Source organism: Strix uralensis, chromosome 3 (assembly GCF_047716275.1).
Source record: "Strix uralensis isolate ZFMK-TIS-50842 chromosome 3, bStrUra1, whole genome shotgun sequence".
Taxonomy (NCBI): Eukaryota; Metazoa; Chordata; class Aves; order Strigiformes; family Strigidae; genus Strix; species Strix uralensis.
The window spans coordinates 68694649-68708936 of NC_133974.1; the positions used below are offsets into that span (position 1 = coordinate 68694649).

General features: G+C 41.9%; 1 protein-coding gene across 4 annotated transcripts in view; it reads right to left on the reverse strand.

The window, feature by feature from the left end:
• Positions 1-14288, reverse strand: part of PLAGL1 (PLAG1 like zinc finger 1) — a 48699-nt gene that overhangs the window by 8601 nt on the left and 25810 nt on the right. For 2 of the 4 annotated variants that reach the window (XM_074862727.1, XM_074862728.1), the window contains exons 3-5: positions 4106-4261; positions 2922-3034; positions 502-651 (exon numbers count right to left, since the gene is read on the reverse strand). In XM_074862727.1, the coding sequence (XP_074718828.1) occupies positions 502-651; positions 2922-3034; positions 4106-4261 (419 nt within the window). Of the gene's footprint in view, positions 1-501; positions 652-745; positions 803-2921; positions 3035-4105; positions 4262-8107; positions 8123-14288 lie in introns of those variants that run through there. The other 2 variants (XM_074862730.1, XM_074862729.1) reach the window with 2 other exon arrangements.

Consider the following 14288-nt stretch of genomic DNA (forward strand, 5'->3'; position numbering starts at 1 on the left):
TTGTAAGTTCTGCAGTTAAATCTTCAGATTTAATGAGCATGGAAAATAGTACATAAAGATTCTACATAGCACTCTGTTCTTGAGCACCTGGTAATGTACTCAGAATACAACATGTGTCCAAAAATGTAATAAAGGAAAGGAATGTGTTTGTTCTTTCCAGGATGAAGTACGGTTGAATGTAACAATGCTAGATAATCTCACCGTGTACCTGTCTGGAACTAAAGACCTTTACAACATTCACGTTTAAACACCTCCATCATGAATGATACTTCTGTCTCCCCCTGCTCAGTTTCTTCACTACCCACAACAGCAAGTACACACCACCTTTTATGGGAAAACCCACTGCTTTATACGGATTAAGTGATATAAAAGGTGGTATGTAATAAAGACCCAGTTGGCAGAATATAATCAATCTTTCATCTGTAAAAGGGTTAGCCTTTCAGAACCTTTGCCTATAAATTTCCATTTGGATGATGAGTAAAGCAATGTGGGTTTAACTACCTTAACAGTTGTGAAGTAGACTTCTCCACAGTGCTGATAAGCCACAAGGGTCTGCTCTTCTTGGTTCCGGGCTAGCCGGACAAACATCATCCAGTTTCCACAGTCTTCATTGGGAGTGTCCAGAAAGTACTTCCCTCCATCTTTCAATACCTGAAACAAAGAGGGAGGACAGGAGAAAGAACATGATAAAACCAAGGCACATTAGTTTTCCTTAAGTTGGAATCATGGCTGTCAAGTTATTTACCCTGTCTTGGTGGTGGTATGTCCTTTGAAATAGTGGTTGTTTTGAAACAGATCACTCCTAAAGAATACCAAGTGCAAAAGAAAGTTAAGAACGAATCCGTGCAATGCACCCAGCTACTAAAATAACTGTAGGCCATTGTATGTATTTCCAGTTTATATTTCAACATTTTTATGTTATATAAAGATAATATAAGAACTAAGTGCAGGCAGGTAGAAAGATAAGCTTTATGCCTTAATGTACTTCCTGAGTACTTGATAATCTCAAACTTCAGTACTGTATTAACACTACATTTTGCATGGAACAATGGTGTAACTTGTGTAATAAGTCCAGAGAGGTAACAAACAATATAATGACATTTTAACAGTCTTCTCTTTTTCCCCTTAACAATGCAAAAGTAAATACAAATGAACAATTGTGCCAGAAAGATCTCTTTCTTTTTGCTTTACTTCATTCTTCCTAGATTCCCTTCCAAGAGAATGCTTCTACGAGGGAAACGCTCCTGACCTCTATGTGGTTGCTTTTCTGCAACCTAGTCTCAAACACGGACAGTTGAAGCTGCACAACAGGTATCAGCACAGCAGGTATCTGGTCTACTAACCACATAACTGAGCACTTCATTGAAAAGAAAAGCTGCATTTCCATTGCTTCTGGGAACTATTTTTATCTAACTTTGTCATGTTTGTAATGAAAACACCTGCCTGTTGGACAAGTTTGGTCACATACTCAGAATGCTGCTAGAGAGAAGTCAAGGCAGCTACTGCTGTAATGTAGGAAACCTGGGACTCTAAGTCTCCTCTTCTGCAGAAACAGCCCATTCATCAGCCAGAGCTGTGTCTCACACTTTTAAGCAAACGGGTCTGACTGATAAGAGGACAGGGTGTGGTTTACAATGGCTTGGTGAAGAGGAAGGAACTGGGTGCTTAGCTCATCCGTGCTCACAAGCTTGTTAGAGAAGCATGTTTTCTGCCTCTGTAAGAACGAAAGTGTCTCATAAAAAGATGGAAGAAATTTAGTTACGGAGAAGAACAAATCTTCTCTGGTGTCAACGTGCCATGAAAATCCTACAGAAGGACAGTGTTACTTTCCTGGCAGGCCATTCACATTACTTCCATGAGCAAATGAAGTTTACAGCAATTACTGAAGCTATTACTTCTGCTCTCAAACAAAATTACAGAAGTATCTGTACCTATGCCTTCCTCCACACCACACAGCATTTTCTAGTCCCAAGCTTTTGGAGAAAGCTCAAATGAAGACATAAAGCATGTCACAGGACAGCTGCTGCTTGTCCCTCTCTCCTGGGGGCTGAGTGGGCCTGATATGAGATGCAGGCTCTAGAAGAACTGTGACCTGTCAGGAAGTCCTGATGGATGCTGTGGCTTGACCACGGACTTACTGTATGACAGAGAGGTGTGCCTAGGCATGACCCCCTGCAGCACAATGCAAAGACCGGGGCGTAGAGGATTATGATAAACTATCACTCCCAAGGAATTCCCGTGGGAAAGGATGTGCATGTAGATATGTCTAAGCTAGGCTAGTCCTGAGAGGTCACTATTTGTGCTGGATAAAGTACAAACAATAGCGTCACGGTCCAGATGAGATGCTCAGTATCTGCACATGCAGCAAGGGATGGTACCAGCCCTAAGTAATAGTCTGACTAAATAAACTGAGTTAGTGCACTGTGTGTCGAAGTTTGTATATAATCACATCATTAAGACGTGTTTCCCCATCCCTGCACTGCTCCTCCCTACTAAGAAGGTGCCTTAGCACACATTTCCACCACTACTGCTAACTTAGTGCACAAACTTAACCCTCTCGGTGGCATGGTGTTAAGCATAAATCCTTTTGTTTTATCTGGAAAGACAATACTACCCTTCAAGACTTTCAGTAGCTGTGCTCTATGAAAAGTTTATCAAGAGCTGTTTGACAAGTAAATCACCCCAGAAGTGGCAAAACTAGTAAGCAGGAAAGAAAACTTCTAGAAAACACAATATACAGGAACATTTTGGTACTTCAGGTTATGCTGTCTGTCGAATAATGTGATCTACATTCATACATACAAATCAGAAATACAATTAATTAACTAGATAAGATGGCAAACTAACTGGTTGAAATACATAAATACATGTGAACTGTTAAAGACACATATGCACTTCATAGTAAGTCACTGGATTTTTACCTGCAGGACTAGCCTGCTCTCATCATAGCGGGTCAGTTTTGTAGACAGTTGACCAACGTAAGGACCAAACTGTGTTCTCTTCTGTATTACCTTCTTTGCAAATACTCCAAGGACTGTGAATAAAAAAAGACCAGTCTAATATTAATACAGACATCACAAACTATTTCTTGTATATTTACAGTTATGAAACCGGAGAGAAACACAATAGTGCAGAACACATGAATTCTTCTTCTAGACCAATAACGTAGGTAAATAATTCTAATGGGAAGAATCTAAAAAAGGATGTAAATATGTACACATATTTTTTTAAAAATGGGTATTACACTTAATTCAAAAGTGTCTAAAATCCATGACAGTATATTAAACGGAGTATGCAACATAAATGTATTGATACTCTTCAATCTACAAGCTAATGTTATCATAGTGCTCTGCTTGTTGGAATAATTTAGAAGGTTGTTTTCTCCCAATATGAGTGGAGAGAATCTATAAAAACACAACATTAGCCATTTTAATCATTCTAGTTATTCCCCTGCCTAATACCAATGGTGCCACACAACAGGCACCTTGTCATTCTCTTTCTGAAATGCAGTCTAGGCAGGACTAATTTTACACAGGTAGCTGTGGAAAATTTACACACTAAGGATGTTGTTCCCTTGTTCAAGTTTGGGCATTCAAATTGCCCTGCCCTCAAAAGGAAACAACAGTCTTTCTATAATATGAAGATGCTGCAAAAGGCAAATTAACCCCCTGTGTTCTTTGAGTTTGCTGAGGGTGGATGAGGGATGTTATTTACCATTTTGTTTCTGACCTCTTATTGAATACTCTTTCCTGTTTTGCACTCTTGGGGAAAAGAAAAAAAATATGTAATAGTGCATGGCTGTTACTATTAGATACAAATTCAACATTCATTAAACTTGTATTGACTGAACGGAGTTAACTGATTGCCCACAGCTAAATGTCACACCAGCTCTGGCTAACATCCTATCGTCAGTCTATGCACCAAAGTTACTAGAAATCAGTCATAAAAAACAGTAGCTGAATGTGAGCTTTAGCTGTGCTCAGCTGAAAATAGTCTTCATACTGTTAATACCCAATTATGCCTTGAGTTATTCATGAAAACAAGCCAGTGTTAGTATTTTTGTCTCCACTTTCTCAAATGTGGGAAAAAGAGCTAAAATACTTACTCTGCTGGTTTCCAGCTCGCAGCTCCAACACTCGCAAAGTGAGGTAATGAGGTAGGGTGAGACGGGCTCGGCTAGGAATAACCCTATCTTTAGCCCTGATGAGTGGTCCGTGGAGTCTGCATTCTCCTATAAGGCTTTTACCGCAATCCTCACACCCTACAAATCCAGAAAAGGGAACCTGTTACTAAAAATGACATACTGCTCTCCAATTTAGTCTCTTCTAATTTTGTCACCTTGAGAACACATCTTGAATTACCAATGCTTTTCTTCAAACCACTGTTCTACATTAGGTAGCAAAAAGATTATCTACAAGCCAAAACTGAACTAGGAAGGTTTGAAGTAACACCTCCAGTTTGTGCATTCTCTCCTGTGCGAAGTGGTGGGTCCTGACCTCCAAAGATTTATACACGTGTTCGTTTGCAAGTATTACGAACTCTGTCTTTGAAGACTAGGATGGCAGCAAAACTGGAGCTCACAGCATGCACACCTATAAATCAAGGTGCATACATTTATACAGAAATGAGAAGGGCAAAGTGCTAATAATAACCAAGGTAATTTGCAGAGATCCAAGGAGTTCAGGAAAGATCACTGTCACTTTGTGAGCCTGCACAGACCAATCTCAGTGGAAGACAAGACCCTTGGTGTACCATGAAAAATGGAGTACAATGGGTCTTACAGTCACAACTCAGTTGACAAGGGCAGCCTGCTCATAGACCGTGCTGCCTGTGAAAGTAAGCAAAAGGGGCACGCCGCATCTCCCAGTCTCTGTTTCACAATAATGACATCTGCAGGCTGAACACACAAACCATGCAGGGAAGTCATTAACAAGAAATACATGTATGCAAACTGACTTTCCCGCAGCACAGTGAGATATTTTTGGTTCAGTGTAGCTCAAACTTGTTGCCAGGGAAACTTATATGGAGCAGCGACACAACTGAGCAATGAGACTCTCCAGCAGAAGGTCATCCCGGCACTGGTGTCACATAGGGCGATGGGAAAAAGGGGACTTCTTGCACAAAACCTTTTTATAGACAGTAGAAAACAAACCAGTGAGCCAACTACGCTCTACAACTGAGTTAAAAGGAAAAGCTGATACTGGTCACCCATGACCACCTCGTTTTGTTTTACTTCTGAAAACTCTGCTGAGCAAGTCTATTCAGTAAGCGACAATAAGGAGCAGAGGAGGGGAGCCAGAACAGCCAAGAGAGTCCAAGGGAGCCACAGGACACTGTAGCAGAGACTGGGGCAGGAGAGGTCAGTCTTCACCACAGACCAGGGCTCATGGCCAAAGAGAGGTCAAGAGAAGCATAAGGGCTCAGGGGACACCCCCTGGAGAGACAATGGAGATGGTCTTTGAGAAAGGACAATAGCACCATAAATGTCATATTCAGGGTAGCTCAAAAAGGTTTCGGTTTGTAAACATAAGTAGTCACCTAACTAAATTATACGCCAGGAGTCTGGTCCCAAATCTCCCAAAATAAGCCGGAAGTGTTCCTCCTAAGTTCTTTGGGTTCTCCATCAACTCTAAAAGAAGAGGTACACTTGCGTGTTGGTCAGGATGCAGGCACTGCAGTAGTCTATATTTTTCACTAATTTGGGGACCATGTCATAGTTTTCTTTTGCCATGGCTCCCAGACTGCACACCTGCACTACGAATAGCTGAAACACATGATTTTTTTTGCTAGTGCTACAGATCAAGAACATGCCACTCTACAGCCACCACTTAAAATGCACAAAAAAAAATAAGAATACAGCTGCAAGGCAGATTTTTCTTGTTACACACTGTTTTATGTACCTGAAAGTCCTTTACAACTAGGCTTCAAGAAAAAAAATATTTTCTTGGTGATTTAACTTAACTGGCTTTTAAATAAATTCCCAACAATCTATGTCTTCTGAGGGCAACAAAATTATGAGGGTTTCCTGAGCTTACCTAGAATAATAGCGACTTTGTCTCAAGTCAAACAGCTCCTACTTGGAGAGTCATTGTATGCAAACTGCTGAAAAAACATTACCAAAAGCAAAATGGAGACAAAGAACTGCTGTTAGAGAGAGGATGTATCTAATCATAAAGTACACGACCTTATCAATCCATGCCATGCCTCTGTGATTCATCATTGCCGAGGTCCTGAGCAAACCTTCCAGCTGCCCCAGGGCAGTGCCCACCATGGAGGCCCCAGGGTGGGCAGCTCACGGGAAGGCTGAAAAGGGAAAGCAGGGAAAAAGCATCTCCCCTTGAATCAGCCTCCAAATTCAACACTAGTGCACCATTAGCTAATTTCCCTTGCTCCTCCGGATCTAGGACATAAGGTCTGAAACAATTCATGTGGTGTGGGTGCTGGGGAGGCACTCCTTCAAAATCAGGGACCACTTTGCATCCAAACAGGTGCTGAGCATGCCACCGAGGCTAGAGGCCGCAGAGACAGCTCCCCAGGTGGCATGCCTAACTGGCGTGATGAAACCATCAGCTAGCATTGAATCAAATTAGCTGCAGAGCTGGAAGTGGTTTTTAAGCACCTTGCTAGTATGGCTTGGGATTCCGAACTGGCATTGCTGTGCGGCACCTTGAAATACCCACAGCTGCCCAAGGCTTGTTCGAGGATTTTTGATGTTTTATTACATGTGATATGAAGACAACTAGATGAATTAGTTATTTAACAGGCATCCTGGAATTACGTTCACTACACAGTGGTTTTGATCCCACACCAGCATGTTAGTACCCTGACTCTGAATTTATGCACAGTAAAAACTGCCAGGTGTACCAGAAGCACAGGATTGGACCACAATAAATATAGTAACTTTAGGGATTACCCTGGGCAACAGAGGTCTTTGTAATGTCTTCCCCCCAAACTAACAGTGCAAAACTGTCAAGTTCACATTCTTCATCAGAGATAACTACAGACCAAGTCACAATCCTTGGTATTTCCGTGCTAAATTACAGATGCCGTTGGCAAACGAATGTATGCATTATCATCGCTGCAGCATGGCACTGGCTTGCAAAACTCACATAGATTTTATGCCCTTTTAACTTGGCTGCTTAAGTAAAATGTAATTTTTTCAACAACAGCCTCAGAACACACTCTAACCTGTTCTGAAATATGGAGCACCCAGCTATGGAAACAACACACACTTTGTCGTATTAGTGCTAGGAATAAAATACACTTGGTTAGAAAAATCACTTTCTGTGAAGAAGGCTTTTTCTGCTTTCTGTTAGGCACTTTAGTACTTCACTTGATGCTTTTACAGTTTCCCTGCTCCCTTAAGTTGTGTTTACACAAAATTAATGGATTTGATGCAACTTTTACAGGAATACTTGATAATGTGCAAGCATGCAAGAAAAAAAAAAAACTGCCTCAGTTCCTCTGCTTTGCTGTGATTTAGATGAGTAGGCAACAAAAAAGAAATAAACGAGATTCACAGGGGTTACAAGCTGTTAAAAACCAGGTAGTGTCATTTACTATATCTTTAGAGAAGCAGAGCTATATTGTTTTTGTTCTTTCTCTGTCTGCAATGATTCTGAAGAAGTTCCAAATAATGCCTTTTTTATCTATCTGTAGACAAAACTACACAAGCTAATAGATCTTGTAGCTGCTAAAATTTTTATTTTGCTGGACTCCACTGCAGCAGTGGGGAGGCACACGTACAGAAGAGTCCAGTATGGGTGCAGGTGCAGACTCCGACCAGGCTGCGGGTGTGCAGCCACCACCTTATCACAGGGATGAGGTGCTCCTGACTAGCGAACTGCCACTGGACGGGCTAAGAGCAGGGTACGTCTCCTGTACACCCCAGCCTGGTACCCCTGCGCCTGAATGCATCTGCTCCCGCTTCTGCCCAGCCGTTGGGAGGCACGGCCGGCAGCCATGGCTTCCCCCTGCCCTTTGGGTCACCGGAAGAATGACACCCACTGCCTGCAAGATGCACTCCCACCACACGAGCTCACAGAGCTCACCACAACACTGGCAGCCATGTTCCTGGGGAGGAGAATGGGCTGTGAGTGTGGCTCACCTGTACCGTCCTCACCATGCTGGCACTTCCCCTCAGTCCAGGTCTAAGTCTAGGTGACAGCTCTCCTTCGGGCAGACTACAGCCTGGCAGCCTTGGTGGCCAGCTTGCCTCGTCCTCCAGACAGCTCTGGGGCTGGCCACATTGCATGAGGACAAGCTCCCGCGGCCAGCAGTAGCCAAGCTGGCACGGTGGCTTGGGCAAGCTGGACTTGAGCACAGTTAACAAACTCAGGTTTCCAAAACAGCAGCAGCTTTGGAGCGCCGTGCCACCCCCACAGGCACAAGCCCGGCCTCGGGGAGAGCTCATTAGCGTGGGCAAGGAGCCACAGGCTGCAGTTACACAAAGTCCGGCTGCAGAGATAACAGGAGCTATACATAGCCATACTAGGAACTGCAATCACTGTCGTGATAGCTCAAACATACCACCAGCTCCTTAACCAATCAGCTGCAGAACACCACTTTTTAAAATCAGTTTGCTAAAAACTAGATGCCTATCAGGCAGTCCTTCCTGCGTTTTCTTCAACCTCTACTTTCAAGTGAGACTTTACAGTACCTGAATGCTTCGGTGGCCCACAAGATGCCTGCAGTATGATTCACGTGCCCTGTGAAGGTAGACGTAAATCATTGCTTTTAAAATGTCCGCTTCAAACAAGAAGCCCTGCGAGAAACGATCATCGGCTGAGCAGTGGTTGATATTTGCTGTGCTGTTTTGCAGCATTAGAATTAGCTCCTGTACGCAGAGGGAACAAAGATCAGTGTACACAGCAGTCCAAATCCTAGCCTAATTACAATCATAAGATTTGCATAGCAAAAACCAGTAATTTATCCCAGAGTAAAACTGTACTGCTCCATTAGCCTTGTTCAGCTTTCACGTAGAAGACGACTGCAAAAATACCTTGTGGACATCTCCTGTCTAAGATACACTACACGTACAGTATGCCAGTCTTGGTTCTTCTTACCCAAACGTACGTGAGCTTTTCCTGCCCTGTGGTTTGTTCTGCAGTACTCCTTGCTGGAAAAGCTTGAAAACCTTGTTCTACAATATAATTTATTTGGCAAAAAATTCAAAGTTCTCTATTAGCAAACAGTTAATCCCAAGTTATTTTCCCATTATTGTGGGCCACTGTTACACATTTCCTCTGTAAAAACCATTTATGAAAGAAGCCTTGCATGTCCTGTTTGATGTGCAAAGTGCATTTACAAAGAAGCTGAAGCTCTTATTAGTAATTCATCCTATTTATATTATAGTAAAATAGAAGTTGTTATCATTACCAGAATTCAGAATAATTTTATTCAAATCCCATTAACTTCTGATATTTGTCCATGCTAAATTTCCTACTGACTAATCTTCACTTTTTAAATGTAATAACAGATGCCTAGTCCAACATAAAAATAGACGAACATTTCTTCAATGTCTCTTTTTCATGTTTCTTCTATCTCATACAACAAAACCATGCTCAGCTCTGCATGAAAAAAAAAGAAAAAATAAATAAATTAAGAAACCACACTCCAGACTGACTTTGAAATCGTAATTGCTCAGCTGAGCAGACTGAAAACTTGCACTTTCATGCACCATGCAGCATATTATTTCAGAAGCAGGTATTGTGTTTTCCATAACTCCACACCCAAAATAACACACTCCCAAAAAAGAAGGGGGAAAAAAAAGATATTTACTCCTACGTGCTTGAGAGGGTAACTTTCAATAGATTTCAAGCAGTGAGTTCCCACATCTTTGACACATGGAGACCCTGAAGCCTCACAGTCTCTACCTGGTGGCACCAGCACAGACACTGTGGGACATGCTGCTGGGGCAACATTGGCTCCCTACCGAGATTTTGTGCTGCCGACTGCCATCCCCAGGCTTGCAGGTGAGTGGACCAGAGCCCCTGCGATGCTGCTGGAGGGGGAGGAGGAGTCCTGGTCCTGCACAGGGTGAGCAACACCCTGTGAGTAAATGCCTATCCCTCCTTTGGGGTCTCCTCTCCCCATGGAGGAGAACGGTAGGTGGTTTGCAAACATCCCATTAAACATATTCATAGGAACATGACCTCACTCTACTAAAATGTAAAACTTAAAAAATTAGTTACTATACTTGGAGACAGAAACAGAGAAATAAAACAGCAAACATGCCTTACTGCCACCCCATACATTCAGTCAGATCGGTAGGTCAAGCTAATTCCCTAAAACTGGGGCACAGCACTGCGGGTGAGCCCAGCCCTTAGGCATCCTGACCCAGACCCTGATCTGCAGCGACACTTTCCCTCACCTTGCCTCCATCCTCCCTTTGTACCCAAGAGGTAGGAAGATTCAGAGGGAGCGTACATCCTTGGGTCTCCAGCAGTGGGAGATCACCCATCAAGGCACGTGTTCTTCTGCCTCATAGCAGAACAATTCTGTCCAGCACAGCTGTTCTTACAGAAGGATGCCTCTAGAAGGGAGGCTCAGCACTTATCTGACTGTAAAGTAATCTTCTAACACAAAGCACACATGCATTTTCCTGGCAGACACAAGTTCCAGTATGTAAACTCTTCAGAACTCCAAAACTATTTGTTATACAAACATATAAAAGATAACAACAGCTATGATTCATTACTAGTTCCTAATAGGGAGTAATCATGATGACAGTCGAGCACATCTGGGAACAGTACATTTTTCGCCTGGTGACCATGCAGTACTACAACAGGCATAGCCAGAAGGAATTTAACCAGCTTCCCATAAAAAGTCATCCTCCCACCAATCCCAATGAGGCTTTCCACTGCGCTCCTTCCATCTGGCAAATCTTAGGCGCAAAACAGTTAGAGAAGCCTCAAGGAGCTCAGCCGGACTGTGAAATTCGGCTACGTGACTGCACAGTGCAGATTCAGCAGGTTCCGGCGAAGCCTGTGCAGCAAGATACCTGCGCTCTGCTGTATCTTACAAACTCCACAGCTGGGAGGGAAAAAAAAAGTTACCTTCACTGCTCGAACACCAGAAAGGGCAGTAACTTACAGGACCTTCCTGTAAACTTAAAGAAAAAAAAAAAACCCAAACAACAAAGCAAACAGTAGGAAAAGTATGTAGGTGTGTTTATCAAGTTTAACTTCACTCTGCAGTCTAAGCAACTGGCTTATCAAAGTTCTTGGTAGCTTCATTCATCTAAAAATGACTAGAGATCAAAGCACTGATTGACTGAAAGCTAATTTAAAAAATAATCTTCTTTTGGTTATTCTTGGGATTGAAATTTACAGGTCACATTTCTGGTACACCACATGGAGTTTGGTTGCTATCAGAACCCATATACATAATTGAGCACAGTTCAAGTGAAGTCACCTCCCATAGTTTACATTTAATAGCTTCTAATCAGCACAAACAGACTTCTCTCATTGCTGAAAGCTAAATACATTTCAAACAATCAAACTGAAAAATGCAGTTGGATTTTTCAGTTGTTTTTTTTTTCCTTCTCCCCCTCTCCCTCCACTGGCTTGGCATGAAGTCATATAAAATTATATCCAGAAACAGGGAAGGAAGTTAACAGCAAATTCACAGAAACAACTGCTATTTTTTATGTGAAACAGCCTCAGTCAGCATAGCCTGGTCCTACAAAATGCCCAGCAAAAGCTTCCTGAAAGCCAAGCCTTCCTGTTGCACTCGGCCCATCTCCCCCAGCAGCAACTGGTCCTGGTACAAGGCTGTGGCTCCTTGGCTGCAGCACCTTCTTGCTTTACATCTTCACCAGTACTGTCCAAACTGCACAGTTTCCATACTGTGGACAGCAAAACTAAAATCGCCCTGTCCACAGAAATACAGACAGCCGTCAAGAGAGTCGTGTTTAAACTGCTCATAAGCACCCTACAGCTCCTGGGCCACAGGTTGGACCCCCTAATCTACACCTCCCACAGCACAAGTAGCTTTAATTGGTCTCAAGCACTTTTCTTTTGGGGAGATTTTTGGCAGGCTGGCTGATTTATTTTAGTGTCAGACCTTTTAGTGGATAATGTTAATGCTACTGTTGCAGTTTAACACAGACACCAGAATCTTCTATCTTTGTTCTAGCAGGAAAAGAATCAAGCACGTATGTCTTCCTAAATGTATGTACGTATAAATACACATGCACACAGCCGCACACACACCATATCAAGTGCATTAATATAGTCTAAAAATAGAATTTTATTCATGGCAGGTTAACACCACAGTGTCAATTTCGATAAACAAAGTGCAGCAATTCTAATGACTAATACTTAGTATTAATTAATTGAAATATTTCCAACCCTTGCAACATTCCCTTAAAAGGGAACCTTTGATTGGGTCTCCCTCTTCTTCACTGAACTTGGTTGTTACTGGCCACCAAGCCCAGATGTCATGTGGAGGAGGCTGGTGGAGGGCTTGGTGACAAAAGCCACCTCTCCTTAGGAACCAGCCTAAATCAATTCTCACTCTTCCACTTGTGACACAACTTTCAAGATGGACTTGTGGGAACTTTCCCAGCAAAGTGCTAGCAGCTGGGATACTTACAGCAGCTTACTGGTAGAAAGAACCAGGCAGACAGACATGCTTTGGAGAAGGAAATATGAGTTTACTGTAGGACGCAATGAGGAAGCCTGGCATGACAGAGCAAAAGAGATGCTGTACTCATCCTGTGGTTGGAGAACCTGAGGTCTTTAGAGGCAGTTACAACTAAATGAAGCAAGCTACGGCTACTGGGAATAAAAACAGTGTAAAAACCATGGGACCCACTTCTGCAGGTAGAAGTCCATACATTCAGCTCTACTGATGTGCAAGTAGCCACGTTACGAATGAAGGAAGCCCATGTAGGGAAGTGAATACACGGACACTCAGGACTGGTGGGGACTGAGACCTTGGAAGGCCAATCCTAAAAGAACACTCCAAGACGTATTACATTCAGTGGAAGCTAAGTCTGAATAAAACTGGAAAATCAGTTAACTTTCCCAGTGAACCATACAAATCTCCCATGGGTATTCCAATTCACACAAAAGAACAAAAATAGTTTTGGTGGGGTTTTTTTTTGACTAATGAAACCTAAAGCATACATTTAAAATACTGAAATGTAGGTTCTTTTAAAAGCACTGTTTTTTGAAAATGAAGGGTCATTAACAGTTTAGCAGAACAGCTTTAGTTCTTACTGTTCTTACAGCTTTAGTTCTTACCTTCCCAACAGAGGATGCAGCTAACAACTTCTGTAATCACATGAAGTGATTTCTTTAATAAAAAAAGCATAGACATTGGGAAGGTTTGCTGCTGAACAGACACGAAAATGTTATTCTGTGAAAAAAAGACTCACACATGCAAGTCTCTGAGTTTCCATTTATTTGTTCCTCAAGATATACTTCTTTTTCCTACTTTAAAGACTTTAAATAGGAACCATAAGATAATTATCTAACATCTTGACTGATACTGTATTAAAGAAATTATGTCCACCTGAGCTTTAACAGACCTATTAAGAAAGGATAATAAAATTGGCAGCAACAGAATAGGCAGCAGTATAGTACATTTCCCTTACAGTAACTATCCTCCTCAGGCATAAGGACAGCCTTGAGTCCAGTTCTCTGAAACAGAGAATTACAAAGTACATTATAGTGTATTTTGGAGAATTACATCTGAGAGCTGCAAAAATTTGCAGGTTTAGAAAAAATTGCGGATTTTTTCTGCAGATGAAGCACTCTAAACTCAGATTATATCTCCATAAAGCTGTATTTATTCTCCTGTTGACAGCCATTTCAGTTTGAGATTAAATAAAATACAAACACTTCTTCAATGTTCCTGATTAATTTGTAGTTTCTTTAAATTATTTCCAAAAGTCACAAAAATAAAAATAACAGTAACTATTACTAGAATCTAAGAAATAAGCTTGTAAAGCAAAATTGCAAAGAATTTGTTTCCATTTTCCTAGTTTCCTAGATCAAAGAACAAGATCAACAGATGGTAAAGGCATCACCCTGGGGGAAATGCACCATTCCTCAGATATGTATTTGTATAACCCTGGTCATTTAACACGCATATTTACTTAGAGCTGTGTATGATCACATATCCCACTTTGTATTTGGTATATCTCTACTGGTTGGAAATCAATTTTTTATACTCCTTCCACTTCAATATTGCCAATAGGCCACAAAAATATTCATATTTTATAAAGATCCTTGATGTTAGAAGAGGCAAAGGGACAACTGTCTTGCCAAAACATCCCC